Source organism: Aricia agestis, chromosome 4 (assembly GCF_905147365.1).
Source record: "Aricia agestis chromosome 4, ilAriAges1.1, whole genome shotgun sequence".
NCBI lineage: Eukaryota > Metazoa > Arthropoda > Insecta > Lepidoptera > Lycaenidae > Aricia > Aricia agestis.
The window spans coordinates 12,617,984-12,643,087 of NC_056409.1; the positions used below are offsets into that span (position 1 = coordinate 12,617,984).

At 35.6% G+C, this 25,104-nt stretch overlaps 1 protein-coding gene across 4 annotated transcripts in view; it reads right to left on the reverse strand.

Moving 5' to 3' along the window:
• Positions 1 to 22,678, reverse strand: part of LOC121725900 (zinc finger C2HC domain-containing protein 1C-like) — a 29,300-nt gene extending 6,622 nt beyond the window's left edge. For all 4 annotated transcript variants that reach the window (XR_006035459.1, XM_042113073.1, XM_042113072.1 and 1 more), the window contains exons 1-5: positions 22,337 to 22,678; positions 3,508 to 3,693; positions 2,872 to 3,318; positions 1,870 to 1,953; positions 109 to 335 (exon numbers count right to left, since the gene is read on the reverse strand). Coding sequence is in view for 3 of the 4 variants with exons in the window: in XM_042113073.1 (XP_041969007.1) it covers positions 109 to 335; positions 1,870 to 1,953; positions 2,872 to 3,318; positions 3,508 to 3,693; positions 22,337 to 22,387 (995 nt within the window). In the remaining variant the exon portion in view is untranslated. The remainder of the gene's footprint in view (positions 1 to 108; positions 336 to 1,869; positions 1,954 to 2,871; positions 3,319 to 3,507; positions 3,694 to 22,336) is intronic.
• Between the last annotated feature and the right edge of the window lie 2,426 nt (positions 22,679 to 25,104).

A 25,104-nucleotide genomic window follows, 5' to 3' on the forward strand; every position in this document is an offset into this window, starting at 1 on the left:
TGACTTTAACCAAAGATTTGACATTTTGCATTATAGTTAAGTTATAGTTAAAGTTACAGTTGTAGTTAAAGTAAGTTGGTTGCTTATATTAAAGTGGGGTTGACTTACTTTCTCTGTGGGCTCGCTTCGGGTTGTTTTGCTTGCAGTTGCTTTGGTTCTGGTTGTTTTGGTTCCGGTTGTCTTTTCTCCGCCGAGTCATCTCGCGGCGTGGGCGCCGGCGCCAAAGCTTCAGGGAATGTCTCGTCCTCTATTAAATAATTGTTCTCCACTTTGTCAGTTTCGTCAATCGCCAATTGGGCTCTTTCAGAATTATTCAATTCACCATTGCTTTGAGACTGTAATTAAAAAGATTTTTATGAAGCGCGTATTTCACAAGAGGTTGATTTAATAGGTCGGGGAATAAGTCTTTTCAACCTAGAAACTCCACCCAGCTTGAGTGACCCCTCTCCACCAAGCCAATGTCACAACATCTAAAGGCAAAGGGTGGAGCAGCATAAAATCTAAGGAAATCGGAAAATGTCGGATATACTGGCCGCCACACCGACTGGGACCTCACCGTTCAAAACATTAATATTATTATTATGCAATTTATAAAACAATAAATGTATATATTTATTTATTATATGTATAACATATTATACTCTATTCTATTAAATATACATATACACATATACTTATATATATATATAAAAAAAAAAAAAAAAAAAAAAAGTGTCCATGGCGTGATGGACCACAATTAATTAAAATTCATAATATTATTTCAATTATCCTTGGTGCGAAAAATCTAAATAATAAAATAACAAAAAAAGGATATGGACGAACAGTCTATAGACGGCCCCAATTTTATAATAAAAAAAAAATAATAATAATAATAAGTCTTTTCGCATTATAGTAATGTATGAAAGTTTGTCATAAAATCTCTTGGGCTATACTAAATACTAATTGTATCTGGCTGATTTTGGTATCATTTAAAAGTTTTAATTTTACACTAAGACAATTCCAAATTCAAATTTGGTAAATGTGACATTTTCATTTGTTTTCCTTATTGCTCAAATGAGTGATTCTAATGAAGAAAATTCGATACATTTTAAAATTTTATTACAAAAAAGGTAAAAATGCAAAAGAAGCCGCGAAAAATTTGTGATGTTTATGGACCTAATGCAGTATCTGTGAGAGTAGCGCAAATTTGGTTTAAGCGTTTTCAATCCGGAAATTTTGATATCAAAGATGCACATCGCTCTGGTCGCCGTTTTTTAAGAAGCTGATAACTGGTGATGAAAAGTGGATCACGTACGACAAGAACGTGCGAAAAAGATCGTGGTCAAAGGCCGGTCAGGCCTTCACAGACTGTGGCGAAACCCAGGCTAACTCGCAACAAGGTGATGCTGTGTGTGTGGTTGGATTGGAAGGGCATTATTCATTATGAGCTGTTACCGCCAGGCAGGACCATCGATTCTGAACTGTACTGCAAACAACTGATGAGATTAAAGCAAGAAGTTGAGAGAAAGCGGCCGGAATTAATCAACAGAAGGGGTGTGGTTTTTCACCATGATAACGTTAGACCTCACACATCTTTAACCACTCAGCAGCTCTTTAACCAGTGTCAGCTGGTTGACAACACAAGAGGACTGCCAAAACCACTTGTCGCAGTATTTCATCAGAAGCCCCAACATTTTTAAACCAATGGGATCATGTCCCTATCAACAAGATGGCAAAAAGTTATCGAAGAAAAAAGGCACCTACATACTTTAGTTACTTAATTGTAAATAAGCTTTATAAAAAACCTTTTGAATTTTTATATAAAATGCGAATAAACTTTTTCCCCTACCTAATATTTACATTATGTAGGACAATGGAAGCATTACTTACAGTCTTTTTTATAGATTTAATGTCTGGCATGTGATTGTGATTAACATCGCCTGAGCCGTTTACTATGTTGTCTACTCTGCCAACCTGAAACAGGCAATTTTTTGTGTAATTATTATGTACTAAATCTAGAAACAAGTCCAAATATTTAGTTTGACTTGACGTATTCAAAGTGTTATAATATCGAAAAGTTGATCATAAAACAAAAGCTATGATATATAATACATACACATATAGTACACATTTACATACATATTTATATTATATATCCTATGATATATAATATAAATATGTATGTATATGTGTGTGTATGTATGTATGTATTTATGTGTATATGCGTATATATATGTGTATGTGAATGTATGTGTATGTATAATGTATATGTATACAATAATTGCTCGTTTAAACATTTAAATATATACGGTTTAATAGTGTGATGGTATTATAATTTGTTATAAAGCTTATAATAAATTGCAGTAATGTTAGACTGTTAAAACTATTACTTAAAATTATTAAGTAAAATTAAATTTAATTATAAACTTTTAGTATACTTAATGTAGTATTATTTTAATTTGTTATTTAGCCTAGACTTGCATGGTGAAAGTCGCAACTTAAAAAACATACTTATATAGGTATTGTTTTGATTTATCTGAAACTGTTTTAAAGTATTATCTTAAAATAATTCAACTTTAACACTAATTATTTCCAATCAGCATAAGTTTTCTAAAACTAGCTATCAATGATACATGCCATTGGTGGCTAGTTTTAAGAAGATTTGTCTTAGAAAAGTAGTATTTAATTATAATAGTAGTTAAGTATATTTCTTAAAGGTTATTATATTACTATTTATAGTATATTTCATAAGTACTTTAGATATTGTGTTAGTGGAAACTTATTATTGGCTTGCAGTTTTTTAGAATAGTAAGTTATCCTGTTAAATAGAGCTGTAAGTTTTCTAAATAAATAAAATAAAAATAAAATAAAAAATTTAAATCCATCTCTTACCTTCGTTTGTCTGACACTATGCTTCTTAACAACATTGGAGGTAACAGAGTTCGTCTTTGAAACTTTCCTTTCAGCAGTTCTAGTAACGGTACTGCTGTATCCATTTGATAACTCCTTCCTCTGTTGCATTCTCTCTGTGTTGATATATCCATTGGACAGTTCTTTCTTCTGATGCATTCTCTCAGTGCCATATCCATTGGACAACTCCTTCTTCTGTTGTATTCTTTCTGTATTGCTGAATCCATTGGACAACTCTTTTTTCAGTTGTATCCTCTCTGTGTTGCTGTATCCATTGGATAATTCTTTCTTCTGTTGTATTCTCTCATTACTGTATCCGTTGGACAACTCCTTCTTCTGTGTCCTCTCAGCTGTGTTGTGTATTGGCTGGAGCGGGTAACTTTTGTCTATTCCCGCTTTCGTTCTGCGATCTTCGAACATTTGACGTACCTGAACAATATACGATATCGTTGAGTTCTTTACTTGATGTTCTGTATAATACTTTTGATATTAAGAAAGTGAAAATAATGGGAGAAACATACATAGTACTCGTATAGCCAAGCTGAATCTAGCTAGGGTCTAATCCTTAAGGTGTTCTAAGTAGATCCAATTATTTGCGTTGGCTGGCAATAATATTACCTTCCCCGGCTGGTGCGCGACGAGGGGGGCGGAGGGTGCGGTGGCGACGGCAGCGAGTGCTGGCGGACTGACGCTGACGCTGCCGGGCGACTGTCGCACGCGGTCCAGCGCACGCGCCTGCTGCGCCTCGTACAGCGACGCTATCTTTTGCTCGCGCTCTTGAAACTGCTTCTGGTGGAACCGCGCCTGGAATGGGCAATATAGAGGATGTTACCGCCTTTGATAGTAGTGAATCTCGAAGTATCAGTTTTTGGAACTACTTATCTGACATTTCGAGATTAGATATAGATAGATAGAGATTGGGTACAGAACCTATTACAGCAAAAAGTTAAGTTTCTTACGCTGGTTCTCATCATGTTGACGTGACGTCCAAAAACATTTCGTAAGGACAAAATTCATTCTGAAATCCTTCCTGAAATCTGAATAAAAACATTTTAATGTGATTATGCCATAACTAGTAATAAAATATGGTAGGTATAGTATACAGTATTGTATAATGTTGTGATCTTTAAGACGCGCGCCTACACACTTACAGTATGAGGCAGCACGCGCTACGGCTCACTGCTTCACAAACTACAACCTGTCACTCCTCAATTGATCGACGATCGGCATTGTTTGGAGTCGGTTCACCGCTTCCGGCAGATTGTCTTACTGACTAGAAGGTCAAATCACGTTTCTCACTTCGTTTAGAGCTATTTTACTATTCACAAGATCAATGACAACAATTAAATAAGTGCTAAAGGGTCAGTGTATGCATCAGAAGATTTTACTTCATGTGGTAGCTTAGGTTGTACTACTTATTTTCTGTCGTTATTCGCCACTTTCTCAAACGTCCACTATCAATTCCATAGACAAGCTGTCTTCAAACTGTTATGGTGGCGAACCCCTTTTGAAAAGCAAAATTTTTGACGGTACTCCAAAATAAAAGAGAATATTTGTGCCACAACTGAGCAACTAGTGGATATTCATCTATGCTGGTGTCTGGGGACATTTAAAAAAATATTTATGTAACTATCGCTCGCAGAATCCCTATAAAGGATATGCCCAGGGACCGGAATGGTTGCCATAGAGCCCATAGACAACCGATGATGATTGTTGAGCACCAATCGCATAAATCCACTTTATGCTACTAGGTACTACTACTCTCATAATTATTACGTCATTTTGCGTGCAAGTGAGGCTTGGTTATTGTTATCATTTACATTAGCAAAAAATATTGAATCATTCATTATTGCGTGACTCATCGCCCAACCCTGAGCCCCAGAAGGCCGAAATTTGGCAGCCGCTTCCTCTGACCTCTACGTCACGTTGAAGATGTAGAGTATATTATCATTTATTATGATTCAGAAAATATACCGTGGCCAAACTTTACTATGACATTATGACGAATAACGGAATAACATGATTGCTATGGCTATGTACTGGTTAGTACTATAGTTGCGTATCTATGTTAGTATCTGCAGTATGCATATTTGACGCGAATATTCGTAATCGCCGATATATTTTGTCTATCACTTGTCGGCTTACGTGAAGAGTTCGCATTCTTTTTGGTAGTTCTGTTTGGTGCTACGACCAACAAACAAGACTAGTTTCAGGCGGTTTTTCATTATACTGCAAACCGGCAAAGGAAGACTCAAATCTCAATCCACTGGTTTAGAAGATCATATCGCTTTGCGATTATCCTCCTCGCTCGTGTCGCAGTACTTACCTAATTAGCGGGTGCATGGCAAGGACTCGCGCACACGAGCTATGCGAGTCACGATTGCGCCGTATAGTCCTACGCACGAGTTCACGGCCTAGCGCGATCCTGCCTACATATTGCTAATTAAACCCTTCATTAACAAGTATTTTGCATAAGGTATTGTTTACTCTTTTTAAATAAAAAATTAACTTTAGTCCTTAGATGTAGCAAAATATCGACTAGTGACGACTCTACATTTTGCTAGATTTATGGACGTTACTTCGTATTTTAATAGACTGCAAACGCAGGCAAGGGCGGCCATATCCGCTTGTTTTTAACAGGTATCTATTTTAAATTCTTAATAATAATAAAAAAGATAAATTAATAAAAAAGATAAATTAATAAAAAAGAAATTGTCTAATTACTTATAGAACGAACTTAGTTGGCAGAGTAATAAAAATGCAATTTAATCTATATAATAACATTTTTTAATGCCTAGCTTCGCTACCTTAGGCATCCATTACATACTCGCTGTCAGTTTTACCACAGTCGTGGCTGTAACTGATGGATAACCTACCATGTAAGAGCGTGACAGACGGTTGCATGAAGTTGATTGACAAAAATCTGGATATTTTGATTTTTGCTTCATGCAACCATCAGTCACGAATTTTGAGTGAGTGTTGTCACATCTGACAAAATAGGAAATAAATCAGAAACGTATACCTTTGAAAATTTTGACTTTGACTGACATAAAACTGAAGAGAATTGAGTGACCGTCTAATACCATTCGTCAGTCCATCAGTCACCATCAGTCAAACATAATTCATGATTGACGGAATTGACTGTCGCTTGCATGAGCGTGTAATGGATGCCAAATTATATATAACAAGTAACATAAACTTGCACTATTTATGTAGCGAAAGGTAGCGATGACAAAATTGTTTGCGATAATGGCTGTGTAGGCGTCAGATCAATGAAAATAAGTTTAGCTTGTATAAATATTGAATAGACTGTAACACCGCAAGGCTATCACGGACATAAATTATGTCTTCGTTCGATTACTTTATTATTTTACTTCACATATTGGTTTGGTCGTAAAATCGATATGGATCGCACTCTACCTATGTATTTTTCCCAATATGTAAATTGTAAGTACGTATTTACACAATATAAGTAATAGTTATGATGTTAGCAAGACATTGGTAGGTATGTGTTGTTGTTTATAAATGTTGTATACAAGATAAACTGGTCAAGTATAATGAGCATAGATATAATTATGCCATATAAGTTCCCTAGGTTTTCTTGACTGAAGTTTGTCTATCTAGTACCTAGCGCTTTTGATTGACTAACGACAACACAATATCAACCAAACAACAACGCCGTTGAATAGATAAAATCCTAAAAAAATTGGGCATTAGTGAGGTACGACTAGAGAAATAAGAGTTGAGTCAAAGTAAATATCTATCTCGATCGACAGACGACAGTGCCGTACATAAATATATAATACGGATTGGCTATTAGCTATCAAGATTATAAAGGTCGATGACAGACGATGAGTCACACATACACAGACGGCTATGTATGTATTGTCTTATATTATGTTTACATAGTTCCGCGAATGCTTCGACTAAATTGTTATATCTAGAGATGCTCTGCTTGTAATATTATAGTAAGAACTAAGATAGGAACCTAGCCTCGTGCATAATATCAAAGCAGTAAAATTACAATATTTATAGTTCATGCAGTAAGATTTGACGCTACGCAGTTAAATAAAATATTCGTAATTACGACGAAAATAATTATTTTCAGTACTTACTAAAAAAATGCTGATGCAGATTTCGCAGATATTAATTGTATATTCCGCCTTTAAATAGTTAATGGAATTAGGCGTTACTTTGCGGAAATCCATAGTTTAAATTTAGTTTGTTATTATTTTTAGCAATATTCCGCGAAATAAAGCAAAATTTAGCGGAATATTGCTAAAAATAATAACAAACTAAATTTATTCCGCCTTTTAAAATAACTTTAATTTTAAAAGGGAGAATGGCATTTAAACTTTACCCGATGCTGTAACCACCAACCAGAATCTGACCTAATAAAAAATATTTTTATGGACGAAATTGGTTACAATAAGAAGCATTGGCTCGAACACTCATTATTAATACCTGCGACTGTCCTATTTACACGTTATTATTTATAGATTAAAATCAGAGGGGTGGGCGAGTGTTTTGTGCCAGCGATTATATAAAGGTCCTGCAAACTGGTTTGTATTCGCCATGTATGGTAGTGAGTCATAAGGCCGCGTGCGAACTTCATGTGATGTAATCCAAGTTCCAACCTACGGCCGGTGAATCAGGCGATGTTTGTTATTGTGAGCCTCAGCGCGAATGCACAAGGAGGTCGACTTCTCCATACTTGAGATCGCGAATCGCAAGCCGCGCGGAAACACCTTTTTCCTGTTTCAGCATTTAAGTACGTCTATTATGCATATTAAACTTAGCGAGAGAGCCAATGCGGCTAAGTCGCAGATTTCTATTGTCAAACCACGAGTCACAAGACTTCATATGAAATGTTTGACTAGTCTCGTGGCATCGAGTACTTGAACTTGTTCGTTTTAACTTTGTGTTACGAATTAATGAAAATATCTTAGTCCAAAGTCTACGACCGGCCTTCTGTAATAAGGAAAGTTAATAAACTGTATTGAAATAATGAATATTTTTAATATGATGATTGATGAATAATATAATATTTTCATGGTGGAAGTAGGTAGGTACCTACACAATTACACATAATATTAAAGTATGTAACGTGTAAGTGTGAGTGCTTCCGGTACCACCACTCGTCATATTTCACTTTTACTTGAGATAATTATACTTATCTACTTATTTAACACTAGCTGTTGCCCGCGACTTCGTCCGCGTGGACTTCAGTTTATAGCGCGCGATGTCAACAAAATTGGTGTCAAAAGCTTTTATAAAAAAACCCTGGTACCCCTTAAATCAATACAGCTGTGCAGTGTGCACACAATAAGTACTTCATTTTTTTATATTAAACTTTATATTTTATGCCAACTTTTAAAGCTTATTTAGCCCCCCAATTACAAAACTTTACCCATAAACTATTTATCATTGATAGGTTTAGCCCCAATTTCACCAACGTCTATTAGTGTTAACAGCTTGTTAAAATGTCCTGTCTTCTCTTTCATTCATATGAAAAACGAAACAGCTAACGTGATACTAATTCGAGCATTAACTTTAACAGTCGTTGGTGAAATTTGGTCTTAAGGTTACGTCACTGCCTGCACAGATAAAGTACTGAGTTATTTAATACCTACCGTAGAATAGATCAACAATCGAAAAAAATCGAAACCTAGATGAAAGATGATACCACCTCTTATAGAAAGACTTTTGAGCAAGCGTCAGCGCGATGTAGAAGACGCACGGCGCCATCTATTATGAATTTTTTGAACAAATTTACGACCCTTACAACCCTTTTTTCCAGTAAAAAAGTAGCCTATGTCCTTTCTCAGGCTTTAGACTATCTGTATACAAAATTTCATTACAATCGGTTCGGTAGTTTTGGCGTTTGGCGTGAAAGCGAGACTGACAGACAGACAGACAGACAGAGATACTTTCGCATTTATAATATTAGTATAGATTATGTGCACACTGCACAGCTGTTTTTGGGTATTTTGATTAATTAAGGGCCGCGCTACACCGGAATGGCAGCGGCGAGGCGAGCACTTTCAGCGCTGCTATTCCGGTGTAGCGCGGCCCTAAGAGGGGTACCACTTACCAGGGTTTTAAAGTTTTTAAATTTGACACAAATTTTGTTGACACCGCGCGCTATAAACTAAAGTCCACGCGGACGAAGTCGCGGGCAACAGCTAGTTATGAATAAAAACAATAATATATAATAAAGTAGGTATGATTAGTTCTGTTACAATAATGAAGTAAAAAATAAAACGCCATCTGTTTTCATATATTAGAATTAAAATGTTGATTGCATTGATATATTTTCTGGATGGAATATAGGCCAACACGGTACACTCGAACTCCTTAGAAATGCAGTAGGAGTTCTATAAGATAAGATAGATTGATTATTATTATACCAAGTGATAATATTATTAAACATAATATTCTAACGTATTAAAAACTATAAACAAAAACATAATAACTAATAAGTAAGATTAGTTCTATGTTACAATGAAGTTAAAAAATAAAACGCCATCTGTTGAATCGTATTAGAACTAAAATGTTCATTGCATCGATATATTACTGGATTTTTTATAATATTATACATAAAATATATTTAAGATTTTTGAAATATTATTTTAATACACATCCAAGACCCAGGAACATTGAAAACTTTTTGTTCCGCCTGCGGGACTCGAACCCAGGACCCCCGGGATGAGCGCTGGCCACGCGCAATGCGAATTAATTTTCATCGATATTTTCATGGAAATATGATATTTTCCCACATCAAAATGTAGCCTATGTCCTTTCTCAGACTCTAGAATAACTGTGTACAAAATTTCATTCCAATCGGTTCAGTAGTTTTGGCGTGAAAGCGAGACAGACAGACAGACAGACAGACAGACAGAGATACTTTCGCATTTATAATATTAGTATAGATAAATTAATTATATCCGGACATTCTGACGGTTTCCGCAAATAAAATTTTACTTACATAATCGACGGATTTTAACGAAAACAAGCAAAAGCAATCAAGTAAAAAGGTTCGGTTGAAGGACGGCTAGCGAAAATAGTGTCTGTTTTTACTTTTTACCAATCGATAAATTCTCTATCGTGGTAATTAAATTAAAGTTAGTATCCAATCATCGGCCTATCATTCATCCAACCTACAGTTATTTATTCTTTATTTTTATGGCTACAATTCCGAGAACTGAAGAAGCCATCGGCAACAGATGCGAAAGTGTTTCAGTCTGTCTATCTGTCTGTTTTCTTCACGTCCAAACCACAAAACCGATTTTGCTGAAATTCTGTATGCATAATGCAGATACTTTGAGTCCCGGGAAAGGACATAAAACACTTTTTTAACCGGAAAAATGTACGGTTCCTGCGCGATACCTAAATAATAGAGTTGCGGGCGTCATCAAGTAAATAATGAATTACTACCACAATCCTTTCCTACTAAAGCTTTTCCAATAAAACCTATTTACACACCTGAGGATGCTGTAGGGTGAGCCAGCCGTTTCTGATCTCGAAGGGGTCGTGGTCTGAGTTGAGGTCTGAGGACAGGCTGACGGGGCGCGGCCGCGTCGCCACCGTCCGCCACCAGATGTCCTGGTCGAAAGACCGCGACTTGCTGAGCCCGTCCATGGTTCCCAGTTAGTCAAGGATTCTAGTCACTTAGTTCTTTTTTGCTCGACCTTTTGTTAAGTTTCTATTAATTGCTCTTTGAATTCAACGCAATAGTTTACATTAATATTTACAATCGATGTGCAAATCTTATGCAAGTTGTAATAAATAAACTTCTAGACAATTTCAAAGTCACAAACTTTTCCGGAAGTTCGACGCGGAGTCGACAAGGTGCGATTGGAAAGTGTCGGCGGCGCGGGTTGCGGACTTGGAAGGTTTTGTTTGTTTACGGGTTGCCTGGCAACCGGACGTGCCGTCAATGTCACGTCAACCCCCCGCGTGACGTGACCCTAGACTCAACTTGACCCTCCCAGCTTTGCATTTTAATGCAACTTTCTTAGAACAATAGGCGCGGTGCACCGTTAGGTTAGGAACAATATCACAAAAACACAGAAAAGTTAATATAACAGTTTTTCATGAAGCTATATAATATCTTAATAAGTTCATATGTGACCAAGCAGGAACTAATCGATTAAGCACATCCTCCATACACAAATTTAGAAAGTGCATTTTCGATAATTGCATGTCTTTATAGAAGCAGGTACTGCAACAGCTTTCACTATCTCCGTTTCGTTATAATAGAAAGGAAGCTAGGTGAAGAAGAAGCTTAGACTGAGGTATTCAATACTAGATAACGCCCCTAACTCCGTGTACTTTTTCCGGGATAATCTGTATATATTCTAGGTTTTGACGTGGGAGAGCCATGCTTCGGCACGAATGGGCCGGCTCGACCGGAGATATACCACGGGCTCACAGAAAGCCAGCGTGAAACAGCGCTTGCGCTGTGTTTCGCCGAGTGAGTGAGTTTACATGAGGCCCAATCCCCTACCCTTTTCCCTTCCCTACCCTCCCCTATTTCCTTCCGTACCCTCCCCTATTACCCTATTCCCTCTCAAATGGTTGGTAACGCACCTACAGCTCTTTTGATTCTGCGAGTGTCCATGGGTGACGGAAGTTGCTTTCCATCAGGTGACCCGTTTGCTCGTTTGCCCCCTTATTTCATAAAAAAAGTTCCTTTCACGGGACTTAAGTATATTTATAATAAGGTTTAGCAAAACCGGTTCAGAGGTAGACAGAGAGTTAAGAGGAAATATAGACAGACACACACACTTTTAGGTTTATAATAATATTAGTATATGAATTGAATTAATAGCGCACAGTCTCGTTAAAATTTTATATACGTAAATCGTTTTGTAATAAATTCGTCAGTATAAACAGTTCGTAGACCTCGGCGCTCACCACTTGAACGGTACCATGAGCCTCTGACTCATTTTGCCTCCTTATTGGGAGACATTATATTAGATCACTTTCGTTTCGTGAGTCGTGACAGGGTCAGTAGCACTCTAATGAGTTTATTTATGTTTCAATTGGTGCTTTATAAACATAATGATTAAGTTCAGTTGTTTAATACTTTTAAAATTGTCTCTGTAGTATAACCAGTTTTTTGCTGCGGTTGGTCTGGGTAAAACGTGGACATGTGTGCAAAATTTAATTTTTCTAGATCTACTTAAATGTTTAGCCTATGCAAATTTTTACGTAAGCTAAAAAGCTTTTGTCAAACGAGCTATTACCCCAGAAAACGAAGACACCATAAAAAATTATAAGGATAAAGGAGAATTCACAAAAGCAAATCTTTTCGAGGGCACAGCGCTCGCCCTGCCTACGACACCTCCGTAAATGAATTTTGAGAACCGGCCCCATTATGGACGGCGGCATAAGGCGCTGTCCTTGTTGAATTATTCAGTGGCGTGGGATATGATGCATTGTTTGATTGCTCTATATGTGTTTTAAAGCGCCATTAAATATGTGACAAAATCTAAATCCTGAGTTTTCCCAAAATAAGGTTAAGGTTACTTAATACATTTAAATACGTAATTTTTACTTTGCTTATCATATTTTTTGACTTTTCGTTAGAATATAAAAAAACGGCCAAGTGCATGTCGGGCCACACGAAATATAGGGTTCCTTAGTACCGCTAGTTTTGTAAAATTTTTATATGGTCAATGAATGTACATTTATAACGTGTTTTACTCTACTAATAACATCATCTCAGTTACTTTCAAAGTAATTTGAACGAAAAGTTCCTAGTAGTAAATTTAGTCGATCAACTAAAAATATTTTTTTAGTTGATCGACTATTACTCAATTACTTATGAAGTCTTCTTAGCTGGTAGAAGGGGGGACACTAGACTCTAACGATGTTTTTCCACTTTAAAACTTAATATTTCACAAACGTATCCTTAAATCGGAAAATGATCTATGAATACTCGTAATATTTTTAAAAAACTTATCCAACGACACCCCACACGAGGTGGACGCGAAAAAAAATTCATCACAGCTCGATGTGTAGAGAAGGTACCAAGAAAATATTTTTTTAAGATTTCATGTATCATTTTGTCGGCATCATTAATATGTGCAATGTGCATTCATGACAAATTACAGCTTTATAGGTCCTATAGTCTCTGAGCAAAACCGCGGATAGACAGACAGACAGACAGACAGACAGACAGACAGACAGACGGACGGACAGACGGACAGACGGACGGACAGATGGACAGACGGACAGATGGACAGACGGACAGACGGACAGACGGACAGACGGACAGACGGACAGACAGACAGACAGACAGACAGACGGACAGACATACAGACGGACAGACGGACAGACCGAAACTATAAGGGTTCCTTGTTGACTACGGAACCCTAAAAATAACAACAATTTCATAAATCGCAAGGACATGAAAAATAAAGCATCTAAAAACCTCAACACAAAACTTGCAATATTAAAAACCCATTGCAAATTTTGTTGATGTATACGCGAACAAAAGACATAAACGCATTAACATGTTTTTCGGAATGCATGTCAAAATCTTAAAAATGAAAGCTGCTCTTCAAACTAAAAAGTTTAAGTACATTTTGCTGTCTTCACCTTGGTGAAAGTTTATTGCCTAGTGACTTGTGACTAATGGGTTAGCTCATAGCTGACGGTGGCCTTTTGAGCTATATTTTAAGCTATTGCATAGCTTTTATCGCGGGCTTTGAGCGCGGCGACCGAATCAAGAAATTCCGTAACGAATATAAACCTAACAACCCCCCACTCCGACCGGCACAGCTAGGTGCGGCGTTAAAAGCCGTGCATCTATATTCTATAGCTTCTACCATCGTTTCACTTCGACAGACTTAGGCGCGATGTTTATCGCGCTACCTAACTTTGGGCTTATTGACATTATTTTTTAATTTGTTATAAGGTCCAAAGTCCAAACGGCGAATCGAGGCACAAAACTTCAATAAAGTATGAATTCTGTGCCTCATTATTTTGATTATAAACAGTACTTATAATAATAATAATCGATAAGGTTTTATGCCCAAGTATTTTGTACCGTCAAGAGCAATTAACATTTGGTCGGAAAGCTACACAATAGTAACGTTTACCCTTATCGGGAGAGCATCGCTCGCGACTCGGGAGTTGCCATGAGAAAGTTCATTAACATGTAATCAATTATGTACTATTAGTAAATATGGTCGCTGTTAAGCATTAGTGTCCTAACTCACATTTTTTTAATTAAATCTAAAGAACATAACTGCATTTAAACTCAATACGTAATTTTTTGTGGGTTACTATGACCAATACTTAACAGCGTCCATATAATAAGCCCTTTTGCATCAGCACTTGTAAAGTTGTAAGTAATAATTTATCTTACAAAGTTTTAAACTTTTGATATAAGTATGTATTATGTTCACATCGATGTTAGAGTGTCTTAAATGTCTCATGAGCAATTAACATTATATAAAAATTTCAACATCAGCAGATAATAGTTTCCATATTAGGTACGTATTGCCTCCTTTTTATTAGCGCAGAAGTTCATTTGTTGCGGTTTTTCTTAATAAGGTCTTATATCCTTTCTTGAGACTCAAAGTATACATATACTATAGTATACATATAAGTAATAATATATATCTAAAGGTTCATTACAGAGTACAGACAGACGAAAAATAGACAGAAACACAGATAGGTCGGTCACTTTGCAATATTAGTCTGCACTTCCATTCTCAATTGGAGCAGTGCAAGCTCCTCGTTCAAGTGTCCATTACTGCATTCCTCAATTAGCTACGACTTGCGAGTAGTTGCGAGGCACCGGGCACGAGCGCGGACGGCCCGATACAAACCTGCATGCCCCCGAGAATAGCTCTACTATCAACACACCTACTAGAATATAAATGTTTATGGACTCTAATAGATAATTAGTAATTTGTTTATGATCTTCCTCATTGTATTGATAAATGGACTCGTGTAGTTTCTGGCTGTTATTGTTTTGTTACCATAATATTGTTGTTTCAAAATTGTAGAGATTTAGGAACAACACTTCTAATGAAAACAAGGTTAACAAGAAGGTAATTTTTATCTTCTTTTCATCACCGATCCACAATTAGGTCACTCAAAAATTCTTAGTTGACTTGCTCAAAAATAATTTCATTATTATTAAACTTCCCTTATAAAACATGTAAACGACTTATGCCTTCTTTGCAAACCTAATAAAAATTTTTGTTTTTAAATATTGCAGTATCTAAATTTTAACATTAAGCGCTATTTTCCTTCTCGGTTCCGATTTAGTACCTCCGGTGCCTTGACAAAAAAACCACACTTCACCAAATCAAAATTCTAATGGACGCACCCACGACAACACTTTTTCAGACATGGATAGCTATCATAAACACAGTATAATGATAGATGTCATAAATAAATCTCTAGTTGATTGACTCTTATCTCAATATAGATCACAGAATAGGCAGTCTGCTAAATAGGCTATTGATATGTTGTGACAAGATGACATTGATGTTAGTTCCTGGATATAGGTGAAGCGTAGGAGTGAAATATATTGAGCGTGATGTCAATTCGCGAAAGGAATGAACAGATGGTAAATCATTCTTATAAGGGAAGAGAATCGAATAAGTCTACAATAATGTGACTAAGTTACCTAGTCACATATAAAGGAGAAAAACATGTTTGTTTTTCTGTACGCAAAAATTACTGAACGGGTTTTGATCAAAATCCGCATAGTAGTATTTTATGCTCGGAACGAAGATCATCTATAGACTCATTTTAACTATTTCCGTGGATTACAGTGATAACTAGACTTTGCTCGTGACGTGGGTGGAGCCGCGGAACTGTATTATAAAGCTATGAATCTTGTTACTTTAATTTTTAAGAGGGTATTTCAAACAAAAAGCAGCAAGCTTTAAATAACTGTTGTATTTTTGTGAATTCAATTGATTAATTATTCAGAGTATAATTTCATTCAATATTTCGACGGGTGCAAAGTAAAAAAAGTCATCTGCAATTTTGAGTTTTTCGTTTTTTTGTAGAAACTAGCTTAAAATATCATGTTCTACAACATACCAAAAACAAAAATTCAAATATCACCTTATTTTTGGTACTTTTGTCACGTAAAAGAAGACATCTACTCTTGTTTTGTGAAATTGCACGATGTAGATGCGGATAACTACCGCTGGTCGTCTATACGCGGGACGCGCGGGGGTCATGTTATGCGGCATAAGCGGCTATCTGCCATATAGCTTTTTCTACGTTGCGATTGTGATTTAGATGTCTCAATTTACTTTTGCAAATTAGTATTGTTTATTATGTTTATGAGTACCTATTTATGTTAATTCTTATTGTTAGCTATATTAATTGACTTCTAATTTGTTACTGTTATTTTTTACTGTTTTTTCATGTTCAGAAAGTCCAAAACGACTTTTTAAAGAAGTTGAAAGTTTCCGGAACATAAGTGATAGATTTATCGAGCAAAATACTGTGTTGCCCGATGAAATTATTGAACATCTTATAGAAAACCTTGATGTGTCACCGATGAAGACAAATGAATATAAGTTAACTTTGTAAGATAAGTCCCCATGATCTGAATACTCTAGGCCAGTCACACCAGTTCACTCTCAGTCTGAAATATAAAATGATTTTGAAAATTTGTCGATCTCAGCAAATTAACAAATACGCCAACACCCTCAGAATACAGTTCATCACTTCAAGTCCGCCGCGTCCATTATCAGTATTAGATCAAAATATTATATATTCTTTTTTATTAAACAGATACTTTGATCTCATATAATCTATGACCTGCTTGAGTTTATTAACTCAAACAGGCCATCGAGTATATTGTCCCTCTCAAACTTTAAATCTTCTATAGACAACACCATTGATGCTTCTTCGGCAGTGGAGGCATCAAGTGAATGTTCTACGCCTTCCTCGTTAAACGGTAGAAAAAGACGTCAGTTAAATATTGATCTAAAGAAAAGGCGATTGAGAAATAAAGACACGTGTATTGATACGAGACGTAAATTACGACAAAATTTAGGTAAACAATTACATCAGTCCAGAAATGGTAAATTGCAACCTGCGTAACATCATATCCCGGCATTTGCAAGTTCTCGCGAAGTTTTTCTATTAACTTATCTTTGACCGGTTTTGGGATCTCTGTGATCACGAGAAGCAATCGAGAAATCGTTGAAATAAAATTTCATTTTGTGTTCTGAAGAATCGTATGCACCCCTCCGATGGTGTAAAACGTCCGGCGATGCTTATGATGTTATAATGAACCCATCATGCTTACAAGTGCCAAGTACAAAGACTTAATAAGCCTCTGCCTAAATTATAATAATTTACAACATAGTTCCTGTACTGATAATGATACTGAATAATTTTTAAATTAGTTTAAAATAATTAAAGTATTGACACAGAATTTCATTTTTGTTGTGAGAAAATACGATTTTTACGAAAGTAAATGAATGATTCCTAAGTATATCCATACTAATATTATAAATGGGAAAGTATGTTTATTTATTTATTTGTTTGTTTGTCCTTCCTTCACGCTCTAACGAAGAAACAAATCGTATTGTTTTTTGGCATAAACTTAATTGAAAGGATGAAAAGTAACATAGGCTACTTTTGGTCTTGGAAAAACATCATGTTTCTAAGGGAGCTTACGGGAATATTTGCAATTTACGCGATTTTCAAATTCCACGCGAGCGAAGCCGCGAGCAAAAGCTAGTATTTCATATTTTAACTTCCTTCTAAATCGTGTACCTTGCACCGAATCGACAACGTAGAAAAAGATATCTACGCAATTATGTTCTGAACTCGGTGTGTTTAAGATGTAAAACGTTTAACTACATATTTTAATAATATAACTTACTTTTAATAATAATATAAAGTGTTACACTTTACGTAGTTACTGATAATCGTACTAGTAATCGGTAAAAATACTTTAATAAATATAATTTTTAATTCCCACGTAGAAACGACCAAGTGGTAGTTAACTCAGTTGTCATATTTTCAAGCGCAATGTAGATGCAGACAACTACAATATCTCGTAAATTAAACATAATTAGAAGAAATTAAATATACATGTGGATTCATTAATAAATAATGAAACAATGATGAAAATTTCAATAAATTTGATCGGAAATTGACAAAATGGGAGCATTTTTTCCTATTATGCGCTCTCCTGAAAAGTTGCTGTTTTGTAGATGACTCTTTTTACTTTGCACCCGTCGATTTATAGACTGCGACGCGACGCGACGCCACAGTATAATTGACGATCGAATACAATTTGTACTTTTCAATCATAACAAAGTTTTTTTTTACTAAGCTTGCATAGCCTTTCGAGGGCTATTTACCTAATATAAGATGTAGTAACACACATTAAACTAGAAGCAACATCATTAAGAGGGGCGTACAAATATTGAAAATATATTAAGTATTAATAACTGATGAGATAGAAGAATATTTGTACAATACGTGGGAGAGCCATGCTTCGGCACGAATGGGCCGGCTCGACCGGAGAAATACCATGTTCTTACAGAAAGCCGGTGTGAAACAGCGCTTACGCTGTGTTTCGCCGAGTGAGTTAGTTTACCGGAGGCCCAATCCCCTACCCTATTCCTTTCCCTACCCTCCCCTATTCCCTTCCCTTCCCTACCCTCCCCTATTACCCTATTCCCTCAGGCCGGCAACGCACTTGCAGCTCTTCTGATGCTGCGAGTGGCCATGGGCAACGGAAGTTGCTTTCCATCAGGTGACCCGTTTGCTCGTTTGCCCCATTTCATAAAAAAAATCATAAAAAAAATTGCCATTTCATAAAAAAAAATACAATAAGCTGATAAAACGTTTATTAAATTAATTTTTAACCGACTTCCAAAAAACGAGGAGGTTATATATTCGGCTGTGGATATTTTTTTTTATTTTTTATTTTTGTATGTTCGACCACTACTCCGCCGTTTGTGAACCGATTTTCAAAATTTTTGTTTTTATCTCTATTGTCATAAAGGTGTATCTCGCGATAACTTAAATGAGGTCGTTGAGTGTAAATCATACTTGATACTTGCACATTACGACACGACTCGACCCTTAAAAGTTCAGCACAGTACAAAATAACACGTTGTGACACATGCGTGTGCGCAGTGCATGAAGCGCAATATTGAAGTGTGTTACACACATGACAATCGGGGAAGGGAATGTCTGACATTTCGCGGAATTGTAGGTTAGGGCCTTTTGCATAGGTGCGGCAATTTTAGATTTTCCTTTGATTATAATAAGTAATCACTACTTATTACAACAGCCGCAATCTGATACATAATATTATGATGATCCCTTAATTTAATTTAAACAAGAGTTTGACGGAATGTTATTAATTTTTTTATCATAAATTCATAATTCATAACTTCATTATACTTACTAAAGTAGAGTGATCAATGATCATTAATTAAATGTCTCAGAGTGTGGCCGTAAGAGTCGTGTGTTCTGTATTTGTGGAATTTCCTCAGATAGCGAGTCCTTATCAGTAGATAGTATAGCAGATAGCACTCCTTTATCAGTGAAAGCTTTTTGTACACCAACATGATAAAAGTTATAACTTGGGCCTGAACACTTGTGACCTAAATAGCTTCAGTACGTATTGATCGTGTTAACTGTAGGTAATGTAGGACAAGTGATGACACACGTCCCTCTGCGATTAGATCGCTGTACAACACTGCGCCACTCCGCATTTTTATGAACATTCATCAGAACACCAATTCTCGTAATAATTAAGACCTTCAAATTACTGACTTTTAATAAACTAGTTGGTGCCCAAAACTTTGTTGCGCCATAGTTTGTGTACCGCGCGGGAACCTTACATTTGTCCGGGATGAAAAGTATCCTATCATGTCCAATACCGGGACTCAAAGTATCTCCAATGTCTATACCTCAGCTAAATCGATTCAGTGGTATATATGGGCGTGAAGAGGTTACAGACAGACAGACACACTTTCGCATTTATTATAGTATGGAATATGGATGGATGGTCATCTTGATACTTTGTTTTGAACAGATCTTCGAGTTTTGAGTTTTTAATCAGAGCGCTTTCGAAATACCTGGCGCGGCATTTCGCATTAATTTATGAGAACACCATATTCGAGTGTTATCAAGACTGCATTGTGAAGCCTCATCGAAATGGCAATGTTTATTTAAAAGTACTTATTTACTTGCGAGAATTACCGCATATACCTAATTAACTCATCATTATGACGTTAATGATGATTATGGTCATAACTTCATAAGGTAGCCTCGTTATTATTTTCAGAAAAACTTGTCATCTCCCATTGCATCTGTTTAAATTTAATGACGTACTCTTGACAATATAATAATTGGTGCTGTTTGCTACTGTATTGTGTACCAATTTGAAAACGTTGGTGACTGGTGTCGACTACCAACTTAAAGAGTATCATGTATCATATCTTATATCTTTAAACGAGCAATTCTTGTATATATTATATAATATATAATTGGAATCTCGGAATCGGCTCCAACGATTTTCATGAAGTTTAGTATATAGGGGGTTTCGGGAGCGATAAGTCGATCTAGCTAGGAATCATTTTTAGAAAATGTCATTTTATTCGTGTTTTATCGAATACCGAACAAAGCTTGGTCAAATAGCTAGTTATGTACTTATGTGTGACGCATAGGTACTTACACATTTGGTCTTTTACGTCTTCTAAATAGGAATTACGTTTTCTTCTAAGTAAATTATAAGCGGGCCAAGGAAATGTTTCATGGTGCGCGATTGAAGATTCGCTGGGAGCTATGTTACTTGTAAAAATAATTATTGTAGAAAAAGCTGCATAAAGAGGGACTAATTGAGTTCGGTGAAACTTTACGTTACAGACGTAAAACAAGTACGGTTCCATTGACTGGGTGTAGTAACGGTCGTATCGGTCGAGGTCAAGGTTCACAGCAGCAGAGACACACGTCTCGTTCCAGCATTCGGGAAGACCGCGGGTGCGAAGAAGACGACGTTACGTAAGCCGTTGAGTGAGAGAGAATTTGTTAAAAAGGCCGTTAGTGAATCATCGCGATTCGCAATGTGGGGTTTGCAAAAAGTTTGAATGTCGCTGATGTTTGCGTATTTTTCTCGAAATTATGACGAGTTTTAACGAAAGATAAGCAATGATTGTTTTGCTGCTTTGAAGCATTACTAAAATTTATTTGGTGTTTATTAGTTTTAAAGAACTACAGAATATTATAGTTATGTGATACAAAAACAAAGTCATAGATCTAATTTTTATCAGGATACAGCCATGAAATCTACTGTGAACATTATCGTGATGTGATTCTATTTTTTTATCATTTTAATACCTGCAGAATAAAAAAGGTTAAAAAGAAAACAGGTTCATATTATAAGACAAATTCAAAACATCAAAATCTATGGGTTTTTATTTTTTTTATTTTAGAATTTTGGTCAATGCTGATTCGAGGAAAGAACCTTGTGAAACCTTTATTCCCTTTATTATAATAACTTATGGTATATATTTATTTTACTTAAATAGCATAAAATGAGGAAAATTCTGCTCAAGGAAAAGTCATACATTGGAAATTTAATATTAATAGATAGCACTCATAAGTACGAATGAATTTTGCTTCGCAACTGGTAAATGGTAATAATTATGTACCTATGTTTACTGATTACACCTAAAAATATATTGAGTTTCATTCAATGATTGAATGCGTCAAGGAACCCAACGCCAATATTGTCATTTTTGAAGTTTTGGATACGGTCAGAGGGCATGCGTCACGGGCATGCCTCACGTTCGCTGTTGACTGCGCTATAACGCATGCCCTTAACGAACAGAAAAAGGCACAGTGTGGACAAAGCTAATCTTCCTTAGTTTTTATTATTCGTAGCACGTAGCACATAATATGATTTGGAATATCGAATATGTCAGACAAAAAAGGTTGGTAAATACTTTAGAAGTTACCTATATATGGTAAGGCAGTAAGGTATTACAAAATTCGCAAGTGGTCGAGGACTGACCAAAACAATCAGTATAGCGGATGTGCTCAACAATATCATCATAACATCGGAATAAAATTGTTGACGCACATTGCTCGTGATTTCTGTAATTGTTGCCGCTCGCTGAACAATACTTTTGCAATGTTAACATTTGGGCAATGAATGTTTGGATAACTGTGAATTAACAACAGGTACAGTGCAGTTAGGCTATGTAAATAGCGGTAGTTTTGCAACGATTACAGTAATTTTGCGCAGCGTCTGGCGAAGCTACTTTACTTCCCTTCAGAATTTAAATTAAAAAGGCAAAAATATGAAAAGATGACACTAATATTATGGCTAGGATTTAAGATACGGTTTGTTTGGTTAGGGTAAAAGATAAAGCTTAAATTAAGGCTTAAGGACATTAAGGTAGTTTAATAGTTAACCTACCTGCATAGTCGCCTGCATTTGCAGCAGCCGGGATCCTCCAGTTTTCTCCATATCGATGTAATCACACCGTTTATCTTACTATCACTCAATGGAAGACAAATCTTTTATATTTTATTATTTTATAAATTACCCATGTAAACAAATAAAAATTACGATCGATTTAACATTTTTCTGTGCACACTGACAATATTGACAATTTATTTTTTTATGTTTCGAAGACGTCTGCTCGAGTTGAAAAAGTTGAGCTGTCGTGCGAAAGTTTGGACCGAGCCGTACCGATTAAACAAGTGAGCGACCGCGGTCGTCAGGCGCTGCGGAGGGTATCATGGACTGACGCGTGCACCGACAGATGGCGTGGTGGGGCAGCATTACTTAGCCCTGACTAAGCTCAGACCTAAATGGCTCACACCATATTAGTCTTTATAGTGCTTAACTACAAAGCTAAAAGTTGTGGAGGAGTGTACAGTTAATAAAGGCTTTGATTTCTTTTTGATGCGTGAAGAAATGATGCAGAGAAAATAAGTGGAGAAGGTCCTACCGTCCCATGCGGTTTTCTATTCACTACTTGCAACCTTAAAAGCTGTGAGTTGTGACACAGGAAAACTGAGAACAGTCATTTCAGATGCATTACTAGGAGCCAGGAGGCAAAGAATATTATGATATTATATGAATAATATCATCAAACCACTGCCACTATATACACTGCCGTCTGCCGGTACGCTTAACCTACCAAACGAAGCTAGATTTTAAAAAATTAAACAAAAAATAATCTCTTGCTTTTTCTCCCTCATCAATGAAACAACATGTATCCTGCAATGGATTTTATTTTAAAAAAGTTACATACAAACATTCATTTTATTTAAGTGAACATGTCTATTTTCTGTACGCATACGTACGTACACACGACGACAACCTATCTACGCACACCTACGCATACTTATACTAAGTAATATTGTTAAACATTCACACAATATATTATAGTATAATTTTTCGTGAGGCAGTTTTGAACAGAATAATTCCATCAATATCCAAAGTCCAAACATTCGTTTAAAAAGGTTAAAGGAAGCCATAAAATATTAGAAGAAACGTATTTTATAATATTTGTGTAAGTACTGGATTGAATTTGAATCCCAAGGAAGGTTTTGTTTAATTTTTAATAATATAAGTTCGCATTATTTAAATAAAATTGTTAATGAAATTAAAATTAATGAGCGATTAACATTATTGGTTAGCGACACTAAAAATGTTCTATAATCCAAAAACAAAAATGCAAGAAAGTTTCGTCAGATTGTTATACTATCTAGCAACTAGATCTACAGCTGATAGTAGTAGAAAGGTAAAAGTAACTACCGATTAATACGTTAATAATGTAAGGACTAAGGAGTTCATAATTGTTTAAAAGTTGTGTGATGTGTGCTTTAAAATTCTACTTTATTATTATTTTATTATACTTAATTATAAAAATATTAACATGTTCATGTAATATATTATCTTTATAGAATATTAGAAATTAAAACAGAACAGCGCATACAATATTTGGCAAAGGTTTTAAAAATAATTTGCAAGGTGGTATTATAAAAATATTTTTGGCGTATTGACGAAACCAGCGTCAAACAATTTTACATTCTGGCCATTTCATTTGCAATTTGTAAACATATTGCAAAAATAATTTAATAAAATACAAATGTAGCTATAAATCATTAAAGGTCAGACTATAATATACCTATTTAAAATATTTCATGTTTATTTTATGGCATGGGCTAGCTAATTTTGCATTCGACAATTTTTTGGGACATGTATACAAATAATGTATACAATTTTATAAGTAAAAATACTTACTTGAATCAATGACTTAAATCGTAAATTTTGCTTAGTGAATTTAAGTTACACCTTGTCGTTACCATAAATGTTTGAGTTCAGGACCATTTTATCTATTTTTAAAAATCCATAATTATATTTAAACAAAATCTCTGTCAATTTTAATGTCGAGTGCAAAAATTTCTATGTGCCGTGCCTAAGACAGTTGATAGAGGTTTGATGGACACAGCGTATATTGTCGTTAGGTAATTTTGCACTTTCAGGTGCCAATGTTACAGTATATATTATCATCCACAGATTTTAGAATTTTCCTGTTCTGATCATACATCACATACACACTACAACATGTACGTCATTATTAATAATCGACATCAGTTGGAGCCTGCGCAGACGAGTGACTTTTGTCCTCCGACTTTATAGATTTGGTGAAATGCTGTCAACAATTCTACAGGATACGTGATTTAATTTGGATAATACGCACATTTATATTATAATTAAATGCATTTAGTCCTCTTATAATTTGCACATTACTACATCGCGTCATTACAAGTCTAAATAAGTAGTTTCTCTTATTTTGATACCCTTTACTTAGGACAGCCTAAATAGACTTACTGCCGCACTCAGAGACGAATATTGATTACGTATCTGACTGTAATTAAGGTAAAAGCACTAATGGTAGACTCGGAACTAATAGATGACACTTACAACAAAAATACCATAAGAATAAGAATTAGTCTAATTTTTCGCAACACTATAAATTTTATAAGCTTCTCAAGCTATCTGTTGACGTGAAAAAATATATTAGGGACGCCTTCGGGAACAAAATTTTAAAATGGGATCAGTTTTCGTAAATAATATGACCACGTCAACACGCGCTCGGCAGTTTCTTAGCAAATAGGTTAAGGAAGGCGTGAATTAGATTTTTTGTAATTTCTATTGATTTCATTGGA